We start from the raw sequence: 14,725 nt of genomic DNA, 5'->3' as shown, positions 1-14,725 counted from the left end.
GGTGAGTGTTGAAAACCTGAAATGTTAAAGAGGGAAAAAAAAGTGCTTTCTCACAGTGGTACCAAAAATCTGGATGAAAACTAAAAGAACTGCAATTAACCATTCAGATGTTACCAGATATACTTGCATGGTCTAAACCTCCCAACCAAAATCCAGCTTTCTTATTTGATTCTAGGTCATCAACCTGATACAGAGTCATGGCCATAGAGTATGGACTACGAAATGCACTTGGGTCTTATTCATAATACTACTGTATTTCAGTTACTTAGTAGTCTCAAAAGGGACAATGAGCAGTATCCTTAAAGCTGAGTCTAACCTGAACTGCCTTCAAGGCACGTGCAGCATCTAACCTAAGTGAGCCGTAAGGTGAGGTTTGGGCAGTCACCTGGTGATTTTGAACCATGTGGGCACACCAAAATCCCCACTCACATTCTCAATAATTCAGCCCCAGTTTAGAAAGCTTAATACATGTGGCTACCCTCAGCTCTGTAACAGGAGGTCATATGAGAGCCCGCCACAGAGCTGGTCATGAGGCTTAAGTGAGCTGCTCTTTGTCGAGTGCCTAGAAGTGTCAGACTCCAGGGATGCCATCTTCCTGTGTGGACACTGCCCACTTTCCAGGTATCTGCCATCACCCCCCTTCACGTGGGCTGTGGAGTCTGAGAAGAAATGGTTAGGGCTTCTGGGGCTCATAATGCACAAGAACAAACATTTACCCAGGGGTTTAATTTTAAATGTTTAAGTTAATTACAGTAAGAGAAAAGTGATACCACAGCCAGGAGTCCCAATAAATGGATTGAATAAAAAATAAAGAGCCTGCTATTTTTAATATTCTTTCAAAGTCTTCTTAGAAATCTGAATATCACATCATCTCAGAATGTAGCCACCACCAACCAGCCCAGCCCCACTCCAGGGTAACAACTGGGCACTCCAGGGTAAAGCCTGACCAATGGCAACTTTCATTTTAAAAGTTCAAGCTGGCCAGATGCAGTGGCTTACATCTGTCATCCCAGCACTTTGGGAGGCTAAGGTGGGATGATACCTTGAGCCCAGGAGTTCAAGACCAGCCTGGGAGACATAGTGGGATCCTATCTCTACAAAAAATAAAACAATTAGCCAGGTGTGGTGGTGCACAGCTGTAGTCCCAGCTACTCGGGAGGCTGAGGCAGGAGAATTGCTTGAGTCCAGGAGGTCAGGGCTGGAGTGAGCCATGATTGAGCCACTGCACTCCAGCCTGGGCAACAGAGTGAGACCCTGTCTCAAAATAAATGAATGAATAAATAAAAGTTCAAGCTGATGCAAACTGCGTGAAAGGACTGTCTGTTTCTTTGCAGGGTTGAAGAAAGTTTTAAAACTTTGTTTTGGTCCATATTCGGCTTATCTGAAGTAATCTCAGTGGTGCTGAAATACGACCACAAATTCATCGAGAACATCGGCTACGTTCTCTACGGCGTTTATAACGTCACCATGGTGGTAGTGTTGCTCAACATGCTAATAGCCATGATCAACAACTCCTATCAGGAAATTGAGGTAAGGCCAGGTCACTGAAAATGCTTGCTCTTCCTCATCTAATTTACATTGCTGTTTTCAGCAATGAGGGGAATGATGTTAGAAGCCCATGTGTTGTTAAATGTGCAGCCAGAACAACAAATAACAGGCATTCTTCCTGGATTGCTTCTAGAAATAGAAGCAATCAAAGTCAGTCTGCCCCATGGCATGAGTCTTCTCTCTTTTCCACTTGTCTTCTCAGGACATCGTGCAGATGACCCATAGCAATCAATCAGAATGACTGTCTTTCAGCCCCCAGGCCCCTTTTGCCTCTCATGTGTTATTTATTAAATACCTACTGTATGCCAAATCCGCAGTAGGCACTGGTGATACCAAGATGACTAAGACACAGTTCCTGCCTAGAGAAACTCATAGTCCAGTGAGGAGATCATACAGGGTGATCAACAAATTCCAATGCTCTGGGGCCAGTGCAGCCAGGTTGTGGGGGGTGGTGTAGGGACAGAGACAGAGATTGACTATGGGGGAAGCTTCCAGACGTGATGCTAGAAGGCCATTTAAAATGAGAACAATTTTGCATGACGTATAAAGGGGTTGAGAGAATGTATCAGGAGGCAATTTATCAAAATCTAAAAGGCATGAACCATAAGCTATTGATTGCAGCTTGTTTGGAACAGCAAGAAATTAAAAACAAACTAAATGAGCATTAATAGGAATCTAATTAAACAGACTATGATGCATCTGAAAAATGGGATGCTGCACAACTCTATTTTAAGAAAGATAAATATGTTCTCTATATGCTGATGGGGAAAGACCTTCAAGTTACAGTGGTAGGAGATAAAAATCAAGTTCCAGAACAACGTATATAGTGGGCTCTCTCGTATAAGAGAGAAAGAAAAGGGAATGTGATTCATTTGTGATTGTATAAGCAAATGAAAAGAACAAACCTCTGAAAGGTCCACAAGAAAGACACCACAGGGTGCTTGTTGAGAGGTGGGGATGGGGGGCATGGTGGGTGGAATTCCTTTCTCTTTATACTTTTTATCCTTTATAAATCGTGTTGTTGTTTTACCTACTATACGATTAAATAAACAAGCTAAAGTTAAAATAAAAAGCACTGACCTATTGACTCAACAGTTCCAATTCTGGGAATAGATCCAATATCATTTTACATAGATGTTCGTTAAAGGAAAAACCTGGAAATAGTCCATCGATATGAGAATGTTTAAATAAACTGTGATATAGTCACACTTTAGAATAAGGTGTAGGATACTGTACATCCAGCATGAGAAAGACCGTTCTGTACTGACACGGGAAAATCCCTAACACATTATTAAGTGAAAAAATGCAAGTTGTAGAAAAATTTACATATAGGGGAATCTGATCTATGTAACAGTACAAATGCAAACATAGAGAGGAACTCCAAGGAGGCTACAGGGCTTTTGACCGGGCGTCCTCTGGGGGAGGGAATGAAAGGAGAGAGAAGATCTGAAATGGGACTTTCACATTTCCTGGTGCACCTCTGTCCTTAAATTATAAGAAACAATTGTTTATATACTTCCTATATAGAAAAAAGTAAAGATCCCTGTGTATTAACTTGCTAGGGCTTTCCTAAAAAATACCACAGACTGTGTGGCTTAAACATTAGAAGTTTCTTCCCTCACAGTTCTAGAGGCCGCAAGTCCAAGATCAACATCAGCAGGGTTGGCTCCTTCTGAGCCTCTCTGCTTGGCTTGCAGATGTCCACCTTCTTGCTGTGTCCTCACACAGCCTTGCCACCAGTCCAGGAAGATCGGGGCCCCATCTGCATGACCTCATTTAACTTCAGTCACCTTTTAAAGGCTCCATCTCCAAATACAGTCACCTTCTAACTTGCTGGGGGTTAGGGCTTCTACATAGGAATTTAAGGGGGACACAATTCAGTCTATGATACCCTCCCCAAGAAAGAGTACTCTATACAGTAGGGAGCACATGTACCCAGGCAGGGAGGGGTGAAGCAGTGTGGTATGCTCAGTGCTGCAAGAGCGTAGATTGAGCAAGGAAAAAAGAGGTGAGAGGAAGAGGTGAGCCTGGCCATGAAGTCTCAGCTGCTGCCCTCCAGAAAAATACAGCACATCGTGGATGGACAAACAACACATATATTTTTAAAGCATTTTACATACTTAATCACCAGTGTGGATAATGAGCTCTTGTCCACTAGTCCTTCCTGCCCTTCTGGGCCTCAGTTTCCCCATGTGTAAGAGAAAACCAGATGGTGCCTGGAAGAGCTGCAGGTTTCTGCACCACTCCCCCCGGCAATCTGCCATATCCTAACAGGCATGTAATGCTTTGGTTGAAATGACAGTAGCATGGGAAGCCTTGCAGTTGGCTGTGAGGGATGCCCACTAGCTGAGGGCAGGAGCAGGCAAGCCCACGGCATGTGATATCAAGTTATCCCACCATGGAAAGGGGCCGAGACATGCAGAGAGGGTATTACAGCCCCACACCTCCCTCTGGGCTCTGGACTTCTGGGGCAGGTGAGGGTGCATGTTCTCACCTGTCTTACTGGACCATGGAAGATACCACTGGAAAATGCCAGGTGTTCATGATCACATGTAGTTTTGATGATGCAAATATTTGTAAACCCTTCCATGAGAACACTGATTTATTGGCTCAGTAGATCTTAAGCCCCTGCTGTCCAAATCCACAACTCACCTGCGCCTGCCTCTCCATTCAACTCCCCCCACCCCAGCCCCCTGCCTCTGCAGGCAGCACAGGCTTCTCCAGCAGAGAGCTCCGCCCTGCTCCATTCTGCTCATCCGGCCTCCCCAGCAGCCGCCACTGCACGGCAACCTGCCTGCCTGCGTCTTCACCCCTCTCTTGCTACCTAATCCTTCCTGTCAGCATTTAAATAAGTCACTTGATCTTAAAAAAAAAAAAAAAAAAAAAGGAACTATAAAAAATCCTCCCTCTAGCTTACTTTCCAGCTCCCAACCTCTTTCTCCCCTGCTCCTTACGGCCAGCATCCTCGAGTTATTTACACTTCTCGCTGCCTCTTCCACAAGTTAATTCTTACAAATTCTCTACCCCCCACCCCACCCACTCTTGACCTTGTTGAGAACTGCTCACTCCTCGGATCTGAGCCCAAACACCAGCCAGCCTTCCCTGACCCCCAGACTGGGTCAGTGGCCTCAGCACCTAGACCCTCCTCCAGCTCTGGGTACAACAATAAGTAAAAGACTAACTAACTAGCTGTTGAATAGCTGATTATAACCCTGTACTCTTGTGGGCCTCTCCTGGGCCCTTGCTGGGTTCACATCATTGGCCAGACTGTGTGTTCCACCACGGCATGGATCGTAACACCCAGGGCCTCCCTAGCACATGCCAAGTGCATAGCAGGTGCTCCATCAATGCTAAGTGACTGAAGGTTGACTACTAGGCCTATGCTAGGCTATGGAGATGAAAATCACATTTATTGAGGGCTTACTAAGTGTCTGGCACTATTCAGTGTCATCTATGCATATTAACTCCTTTAATTCTCACAGCCTATTCTATAGGTGTTGCTATGCTTATGTTACAGATGAGGAAACTAAGGCCCAGAGTGGTCCATCACCTGCCATGGTTGCATAGCTAGTAAGGAGCAGAGCCCGGATTTAAACCCACATAGGCTGCAGAACCCATGTGCTTTGCTTTATACCACACTTCCTCTCAGGACGGGTGTCCCTGTTACATCTCTCTTGTACAGCGAGACCAGGAGTGAGCCCTGCCCCCACAAAGCTTCCAACCTAAAAATCCTTATAGGATGTCCCCAAGTAGACCAGGCCCAGTGTCGATCCTCAACAAAAGCAAAGTGGTCAAGCCTGCTGATTATAACCCTGTACTCTTGTGGTATATCCCAGGAGCCTCTCCTGGGCCCTTGCTGGGTTCACAGCCCCTCAGAGTGTAGTCACTGCCTATGGAAAGAGGAACCCACTGCTCAGGGAGCACACACGCACTACCGACCTCAGGGCTATGTGAGGGAAGCAGTTTTATCTCCATAAGCTCAAGACACCCGCCTAAAGTTACACAGCTAATAAGGGGTTTTGAGCCCAGGTCCATCTGTTTACAAACCCCATGCCTCTTTCCTGGTCTCAAACTGCCCTCCTAGGACAAAGGTTCGAGGAACCTGTCTAGACAAAATACACCTGCTACTCTCAGGGGCCCACTTAGCATTCTGGCATTGACACAACATCAGAAAGAACAGAACCTGGGTTTAAGTCTAACCCCACTACCCCAGAAGAGAACACAGCTGGATCACCTCCTACAAACTACACTCAGGCTTTGCTCCCCTTGAATTACATATGTGAGATCTATAAACATCCTCCCTGGCAGCACTCTGACCGATAAGAAATATACTGTCTAATAAATATACTGTGCTGTCCAATGTGGTAGCCACTAACCACAAATGCCTATCAAACATTTAAAATGTGGCTGGTCCAAATAGATGTGCTGTAAGGATAAAATTCACACTGGAGTTTGAAGACTTAGTATGAAAACAATACGGTAAGCTATCTTAATATTGTTTTATAATGCTTACATGTTGAAATGATATTTTTGATCTACTGCATTAAATATATTACTAAAATTAATTTCACCTGTTCAATTTTACTTTTTAGAATGGGGCTAGTAGAAAATTGAAACTTACCTACGTGGCTCATCTTTTTGGTTCACAATAGATTGCTAGTGAGCAGCACTTCTTTAGAGATTAATAAATACAATAATGCTGTGGTGGCTGGTGAATCAGCTAGCAGAGCTGTAAAAATTAATGAATAACAAGATTAAGTGGCAGTGAGAAAAGTTCTTTGGTTAGCTGCAAGTGGAGAATGTTGGTAAAAATACCCAGTGGAGAGTAGGGGCGGTTCATATGAACTGGTCGAGGCTTTTCAGCCATGAGTCCAGAGAAGACAGGCGGAAAGTGACCATTGTGCATGGTTTTAGTGAGAGTAAACTCCCCTTCTCTGTGCCATCTGTAGAAACACTGCACAAGAGCCCTGCTTAGAAGTCTGCTTTCCGAATGTGTAGGCTGTGTCTCTGCTCCTCAGGTTGGGCTCCATTGTTAAATCGTGGCCTTTGAGGGTGTGTTGTTGTTTCCCTTGTTCCACAGGAGGATGCAGATGTGGAATGGAAATTCGCCCGAGCAAAACTCTGGCTGTCTTACTTTGATGAAGGAAGAACTCTACCTGCTCCTTTTAACCTAGTGCCAAGTCCTAAATCATTTTATTATCTCATAATGAGAATCAAGATGTGCCTCATAAAACTCTGCAAATCTAAGGCCAAAAGCTGTGAAAATGACCTTGAAATGGGCATGCTGAATTCCAAATTCAAGGTAGGCAGCATGTGGTTTATGAGGCTGGAGAAGGCAGCAGGAGGGGGCGGGCGAGTCGAGTGTGTTTGAGTCATATGGCTGCCCTCCCCCACCCCATGCAAGGGGAGCCAGGAGCTGGGAGGGCTGGTACTCTGTAGAGTCTACCTGGACACATCTGAAAGCTCCAACACCAGCAGAGGCTACTGTGATACCCTCCTTTCTCCTTGTAACCCCTTGGAGAGGTGCCCTGCTGGGGACGTAGTAAGCTGCCTGGCTAAGCCGTGATCCCAGTGAAGGGAACCCCCTAGTGGCCTTGGAAATGGAACAGCTTTTCTCAGAAAGTATCTGGAAAATGATCTCTGAGAAAAAGGTTTTCTTCCCACTGTCTGGCTTTCCTGGGGATTCTCAGTATTTATTAGTATGTTAAAACCCCTGGAGAAAAGACATCCATCTAACCTTAATTCAGTGCTTTCCAACCAAGTTGACGAAACAATATTCTGTAACCCTTATTAGCATCCTACAGAGCTAAAGGTCCTAGGAACAATGTTCTAGGAAGCCAAGCAGCACCAGGTAAATCAGCTTTCAAAAGCTGCCTCACTGAGACAGCCCCATATGTGGATACTGTTCAAGTCCTACGAGATATGTAGGGATGCATGTATGTTTTTGTTTGTGATGTGTGTGGGTTTGTTTGTTTTATCCAGAAGTCTCGCTACCAGGCTGGCATGAGGAATTCTGAAAACCTGACAGCAAATAACACTTTCAGCAAGCCCACCAGATACCAGGTAACCAGCCCTTTCCCAAGCCCAAGCATGGGCAGAAGTAGGCTCCACTAAGACACAGATTTAGTCCCATGGCTGTGTCATCCCCCGAGAACACAGCTTCATTCCTTCCTTTATTGTACAAATATTTATTGAGTACTTACTATATGTCAGGCACTGTGCTACTTCCTGGGGATACAGATACAGATGTGGTTCCTCCCTCAGTGGCACCTCCAGTCTAGTGACGATGGACAATAAACAAGTCAACACACAGATAAGTGTATGCCCTCAAACTGGTAACAGTGACAAAAAGAAAACAAGAGGACTCAAAAACAGAGAAAAGTAGGGAGCTTCTGCTTAGATATGGTTTTCAGAGAGGACATCTTCAAGGAGAGAACAGTCAGCCAAGACCACTTGGATGCAGGAGGCAGCCATATATGGCCTTCCGGGCAGAGAAGAGAAGGGTGGCAGGTCTAGGGCAGCTGGGCCCTGTGGAAGCAGAGAATGGAGGGAGGTGAGGTCAGAGGGCCAGACCACTGTCAGGATGGGGGAGAGGGTAACTTTGCCCAGGAGGGGAGATGATGAAATCGTATTCGTGCTTTAAGAAAACCACCTAACTGCTATAATGAGAGGAAACAGGCGGGGACAAGAGTAAAAGCAGGGATACCAGTGAGGAGAATGTGACAGTCATTCAGGTACAAGGCATGGTTGCTTGGATTGGGGTATGAGCAGGGTGATGGAGAAAAGCAGACAGATGCAATACATTTTCTGGATGTATAGCTGCTGGGCACATATGGGGAGGGCGAGGCGCACCCAGCATGGCTCCCAGGTTTCTGTCTTAAGCAGTCAAGTAGATACAGGTGTCTTCAGACTTGGACGGCCAGCCTGCCAAGTCTGTTGTCAGAAAAATTAGAAAAAGAACTTTTATGCTTCCAATCCTTGCATTGCTTTTGGAAATGAATGCCAGATCTCTGTATCCGTTTGGATCAGCCCATGCGCCAGTGATTAACGACAGCTACAGATGATCAATTATAAAAGGGCAGGCCACTCCTTTCCTGTCTTCCACTTCTCGATGATCAGCAGTTTCACCTATGCTGATCATTTCTTATTAGATGTAAATTTTAAGCTGTTCTGAGCATTCCTTTGGGTGGAGGTGATGTGCCTCTGGTGCCACCTTCCCACAGGGAGCAATTACAGACTTAGATCTTTTAGAACAGGTCTCTAATTGAATCTCTCCAACCATATTTCAGAAGCCAGCTGTGCAGTTAGGATAATTTAATTGCACAATTAAAAATGGCTCATCCCTCAAAGAGCTTATAGTTCTATCAGATGACAGGCGAAAAATTAGCAATGGGCAAATCTTGTGTTTAATTGCGCACAAAATTGGGACTGACTGGTTTGATCTGCTTTGAGCTATTTTACAGACCAAAGCCTTTGGTCAGTGAAAGGATTTTTATTTCTCAGCTTTTCAGAGAGAAGTGTAGATTATCTGCGTCACAGAAAAGATAGATACCCAATGGGTTAGGGCCAAATCTCTCCTAGGTTTTGAGCAGAATCAGCTCCTGAGATAAAGGAAGATCAATTCTGTGTGAATGTCCCATTCCAGAATGATTCCTTTCTGAAGGAGACCATTTTCTTTTCTTTATTTTTTTACTTTATTTATTTATTTATTTATTTATTTATTTATTTATTTTAGACAGAGTTTCACTCTTGTTGCCCAGGCTGGAGTGCAATGCTGCGATCTTGGCTCGCTGCAACCTCCACCTCCCTGGTTCAAGTGATTCTCTTGCCTCAGCCTCCCGAGTAGCTGGGATTACAGGCATGCGCCACCATGCCTGGCTAATTTTGTATTTTTAGTAGAGATAGGGTTTCACCATGTTGGTCAGGCTGGTCTCAAACTCCGGACCTCAGGTGATCCACCCACCTCGGCCTCCCAAAGTGCTAGGATTACAGGCATGAGCCACCGTGCCTAGCAGGACACCATTTTCAAAAGCAGTCTCAGAGCAGTCCCAACTCTGTCTTCCATCCTTGTTGGTTGAGTCCATACTGCCTTGAATCTCCCCGGGAACGTCCTGCTGTGATTACAGAGATTGGTCATCTACAGCTTCAGGCAACTGATGACCTTGGAAATCTTTGCTCATTTTGTAATTTGTGACTCCACAGAAAAAGCCTGAGGTGACTTATTCAAATAGTTGTCACAGAAAAGAAGAAACAAAAAGCCAGCCAGTAGGCATCAGAAGAAAGGGGCTGAGGAAAAGCAGTCTTTGCACATTGGCTCTTGGCTCCACCCTGCTAGGCTGTGTGGCATCGTCCTGAGTCATCTTCTGCTCACAATTGGAGTAAACCCTGAGATATCACTAAAAGATACCTGGATGCAGGCTGGACACTAGCTCAGGTGTACTCTCCCATATTCCTTGGAGATGGGCACTGTCTTCAACCCCATGTTAACAGATGAAGGAATTGAGGCTCAGTGGCCAAGGCCACACAAGTGACTGAACTGAGATCTCTCTGACTCAGAGGGCCCCCCTCTCTCACCACGTCATGCTGCCTGGACACCTGCCTATTATTTATCTTCATAGTTTTGCACCAGCACCCTCCTCAGAACCTATCTTGCCTGTATTTGACAGTCACCAGGAAGAGACCTATCTGAGCCTTCCAAGCACACAGTGAGGAGGCAAGGAGCAGGAGAAGGCACTGGGGCACTTTTGCTATCAACGGCAGCAAGGACAATTTGAGTGGGGATCTGAGTATGGTTCCTCTCTTTCCTTGGGCCCACCAGTGGCCTTCCAAGTAGCATTGCTTTCCTCCCACAGCAGCTTCCAAATGTGCAGAGAACATGAGCAGCACAATTCACCCCCTCCTTCTTACAATCGAGGCCCTAGGCAGAGCTGCTGTCACTGAGCACATATTCCATCAGCCTCTCATATATTGTGGCTCTGAGAAATCACTTAGTGTTCCCAAGAAGATAAAAGCACCATCATTCACACACATTTAGTTACTAAGTTTGCTGCTTTTTTGTCTCTTCATTCGATTTCTCGACTGTTAGCATTTCAGGAGTTCATTCAGCTGTTTGTCAATCCTTCTGCTTTTGTGGTCTTTGTTGTAAGGGAAGACAGCTCCTTCAGACTTCAGAGGCTTTCTGTGTTTTTTTTTTCCCTTAGGCTCCAGGCTGTCTGAATTGTTATTTTTCATAAAACCATTTTTTTAATGTGTTTTCCAGTCTGGGCTCTGCAGACCTGAGACCAAACAATGGAACAAAACCATGATACTGGCGAGATGGCCAAAGTATACCTCCTCCCCAAGCTCCCTGTGATCTGTTCCAAGATCCAGCTTGTCAGTTTGTTGGGGCAGGAAGTATACAGACCCATATACTCACTCTGAGAGGCATATTTCTTCATGGTCAAAGTAAACAAGCGATATCCCAAATAAAAGATAGAATCCAGGCATATCTATCATTCACATACACTCCAATCTTTATGCTGCAATCTGCTCCACAAAACCCCATGGGGAGTTCACTTTTCCATCTTCTAAATGGCCTTTACTGAAGAGATCAAAGCAAAGAGGATGGACAACTTGCCAGTGCCTATTTCTTCTATTCTTGTGTCTGATAAACCTCAGTTTAATGAATGACTTGTCCTGTGATCCATTTTGTCCACTCTCTTCCAAATGTTCCTCAATTTCTGTTTTCCTAGGTGACCATATTTCTTCCCTCTGGATCCTACCTTGTTGGCCATCATCAGCGTACAGTATATGTTCTCTTCCTTGCTTCCTTATCTATGTCCTCATCTGCCCTGGCTGCACAGGGAGAGTTGTCTCTCCCATAGAAAGATGTCCTGTGTTCCCCTTCACCACCAGCGGCCAGAGCCATCTGGCCTCTTGTAGTCTGGGCTGGGTCTGGGCTGTAGGAACTGTGTGCCTTCCTCTCCGGACGTAGGGCTCTGCATGACAACTGCTCTTATCCATTGTGCATCTCATCTTCGTCCTCTTGAGTATTCTTTGCCTGAGTGATAGCACTAAATATACTCATCTCCAGTACTTGCTAATGCATGGGGCAGGGCAGGGAGAGTTGCCACTACCAGGAACATAGTAACTTGGAGAAAGCTTATTATCTCCATGAAGTGAAAGAACTCTATGGAAGATAGCAAGGAGGTATCTCAAACTCATCACAAAACATACACACACACACACACACACACATACACACACACACATTTCCCCCACATAGTGAAAGAAGGGAGGCTTTCTATGTCCATCTTTTCTATTAGGTTGGGGCAAATGTAATTGCAGTTTTTCCATTTTAATGAAATAGAATAGAAATAGATATCCTATCAGGGGAACCAGCCCCCAGTATTTCAGCGTAGGTTCTTTCTATTTTCCATAAGTGTCGGCCAGGTGAGAAATAAAGAGAAAGAGTTCAAAGAGAGGAATTTTACAGCTGGGCCTCCAGGGGTGACATCATATATTGTCAGGACCATGATGCCCACCTGAGCCACAAAACCAGCAGGTTTTTACTGAGGATTTCAAAAGGGGAGGGAGTGCAAGAACAGGGAGTAGGTCACAAGATCACATGCTTCAAAGGAGAACAAAGATCATGTGCTTCTGAGGCCAATAAAGATCACAAGGCAAAGGGCAAAGCAGAGATCACAAGGCAAAGGGCAAAATCAAAAACTCCTGATAAGGGTCTATGTTCAGCTGTGCATGTGTTGTCTTATACAGGAATGCATTCCTTTCCCAGGGTCTTAATTATTAATATTCCTTGCTAGGAAAAGAATTCATCGATATCTTCCCTACTTGCATGTCCATTTATAGTCTCTCTGCAAGAAGAAAAATATGGCTCTATTCTGCCCGACCCTGCAGGCAGTCAGACCTTATGGTTGTCTTCCGTTGTTCCCTGAAAATCGCTGTTATTCTGTTCTTTTTCAAGGTGCACTGATTTCATATTGTTCAAACACACATTTTATAATAAATTTGTACAGTTAACGCAATCATCACAGTGGTCCTGAAGTGAGGTACCTCCTCAGCTTACAAAGATAACAGGATTAAGAGATTAAAATAAAGACAGGTGTAAGAAATTATTAAAGTATTATTAGGGAAGTGATAAATGTCCATGAAATCTTCACAATTTATGTTCCTCTGCCGCAGCTCCAGCCGGTCCCTCCGTTCAGGGTCCCTGACTTCCCACAACAATATTCTTCGTGCCATCCATGTTAAATAGAACTTTTGGCCATTTCTCCAACCATTTCAGGCTTTCTGGTGGCAAAACTGGCTTTTGCAGATACCAAGTTGTGCAGCATGCACATAACAGAAGGGAAGTTAGGTCTCTATGAGGACATGAAGTTTTTTTGGTTTTTGAGACAGAGTCTCACTCTGTCACCCAGGCTGCAGTGCAGTGGCACCATCTCGGCTCACTGCAACTTCTACCTCCCAGGTTTGAGCAATTCTCCTGCGTCAGCCTGCCAAGTAGCTGGGACTACAGGCGTACATCAACATGCCTGGCTAAATTTTGTATTTTTAGCAGAGATGGGGTTTCTCCATGTTACCCAGGCTGGTCTCCAACTCCTGGCCTCAAGTGACCCACCCACCTCAGCATCCCAAAGTGCTAGGATTACAGGCATGAGCCACTGTGCCCAGCAGGACATGAAGTATTTAAGAACTGGCAGGCAGTCACACTGCTGTCCCTGAAGGTCCCTGTCACTCTGGGAAGTGCCCTGGAGGTGAGGAGGAAGGCTAAAATGTCCCTGCACATCTGCAGTGCTCATCTGATTCTGCTTCCACAAGAAGCCTTTATAATCCTAATGCACACTGAGAGCTTCAAAGTAAACCTTGGCTTTTCTACCCTCTGAGCCCTAGGTCTGCAGAAACCCTGGCTCAGGTCGAGCATGCCAGAGCTCAAGAGTGGGCCATAAGCATTCCTGCCAGTGCCAGAGCAGAGACCCCCTTCTTCAAGGGATGACCATTGTATGATGTCACCCAGCCTCTGAAATCCAGTGAGGCTTCCCCCTGCATAAAATGACTCAGTACCCAGACACGGCCCAAACCCTCTTTGACTAATGGGAGCCAGTTTCCAACATCTCATTTCCTAAACCATCTTGAGCCTTTGTTTTGATGCTCAGATGAAGTCCCAGCCATGGTTGCCATGCTGGTTAAATCTCAGATCTGCCACTTTCCCGCTGTGTGACCTTGGAGAAGTTACATCAGTCTCTGAGCCTCAGTGTCCTCATCTGTAAATGGAGATGACAACTCCCATCTCACTGAGTTTCTTGGAGGAGTCAGTAAGATCACTTTCGTGAGAGGCTGACACAGTCCTGGTGTATGGAAGCACTCAATGCATTTGCTTCTTTTCATCTTCATCCTTTCACCCTTCCTCCTGAGGGGCTCTTCTGCATTGAGGGAGACTGTGAGCAGGATCTCACCTATCCCAGCCAAATAGAGTTCGAGGGGCACATTTTCTATTACTAGTAAATATATGCTATGGATTGTTCTTAAATACAAAATGTGCACACCAAACAGGAAGGGCTGTAATTCCGGCTGCGCCTATGAAAGGATTTTCCTCAACGCCATTTGACTGCCAATCTCTGGCTTCTCATTTTACATGAGAAACAGTAAAGCTCTTTAATTGATGGATCCAGAAACTGAAGAACCCTTAATTTCTGAGGTTTGCCTTGAAAAGGCAACCAACTTTAACTAGGTCCCTTTAATTTTGTGTCAGCCTGAAAGTTTGCAGTGGAAGAACACTTATGAATTTGTTATTCAGTAAGAATGACAGATACCTAGGTGTCTGTTTTGTAATATTTTTTTTCATGAGAACTAGTTTAGGATAAAGTTTCTGTCTTGTTTTGTTTTTCCAACTCAAAGTGAAAGCAGCATTATTGAGTCTCATGGAAAGGGATATATATATTTTGTATATATATTTTATATAATCTCAAAAAATATATATTTTTATATAATATTATATATTATATGTAATATATATCTCATATAATATATTATATATAATTATATATAATATATATTACATTATATAATATAGTATATTATAAAATATATTATATATAATATACTATATTATAAAATATATTATATTTATATATTATATATTATATTATATATAATACAAAAATATATCATATATATTTTT

At 44.4% G+C, this 14,725-nt stretch overlaps 1 protein-coding gene across 4 annotated transcripts in view; it reads left to right on the top strand.

Moving 5' to 3' along the window:
- Positions 1-14,725, top strand: part of TRPC7 (transient receptor potential cation channel subfamily C member 7) — a 152,716-nt gene that overhangs the window by 132,493 nt on the left and 5,498 nt on the right. For all 4 annotated transcript variants that reach the window (XM_032155975.1, XM_032155974.1, XM_032155973.1 and 1 more), the window contains 3 exons: positions 1,335-1,530; positions 6,629-6,850; positions 7,531-7,611. In XM_032155975.1, coding sequence (XP_032011866.1) covers positions 1,335-1,530; positions 6,629-6,850; positions 7,531-7,611 — 499 coding nt within the window. The remainder of the gene's footprint in view (positions 1-1,334; positions 1,531-6,628; positions 6,851-7,530; positions 7,612-14,725) is intronic.

This window comes from Hylobates moloch, unplaced genomic scaffold (assembly GCF_009828535.3).
Source record: "Hylobates moloch isolate HMO894 unplaced genomic scaffold, HMol_V3 SCAFFOLD_6, whole genome shotgun sequence".
Lineage (NCBI taxonomy): Eukaryota > Metazoa > Chordata > Mammalia > Primates > Hylobatidae > Hylobates > Hylobates moloch.
Note: the sequence above shows the minus strand (reverse complement) of the source record. Positions and strands in the feature narration are given on the sequence as shown.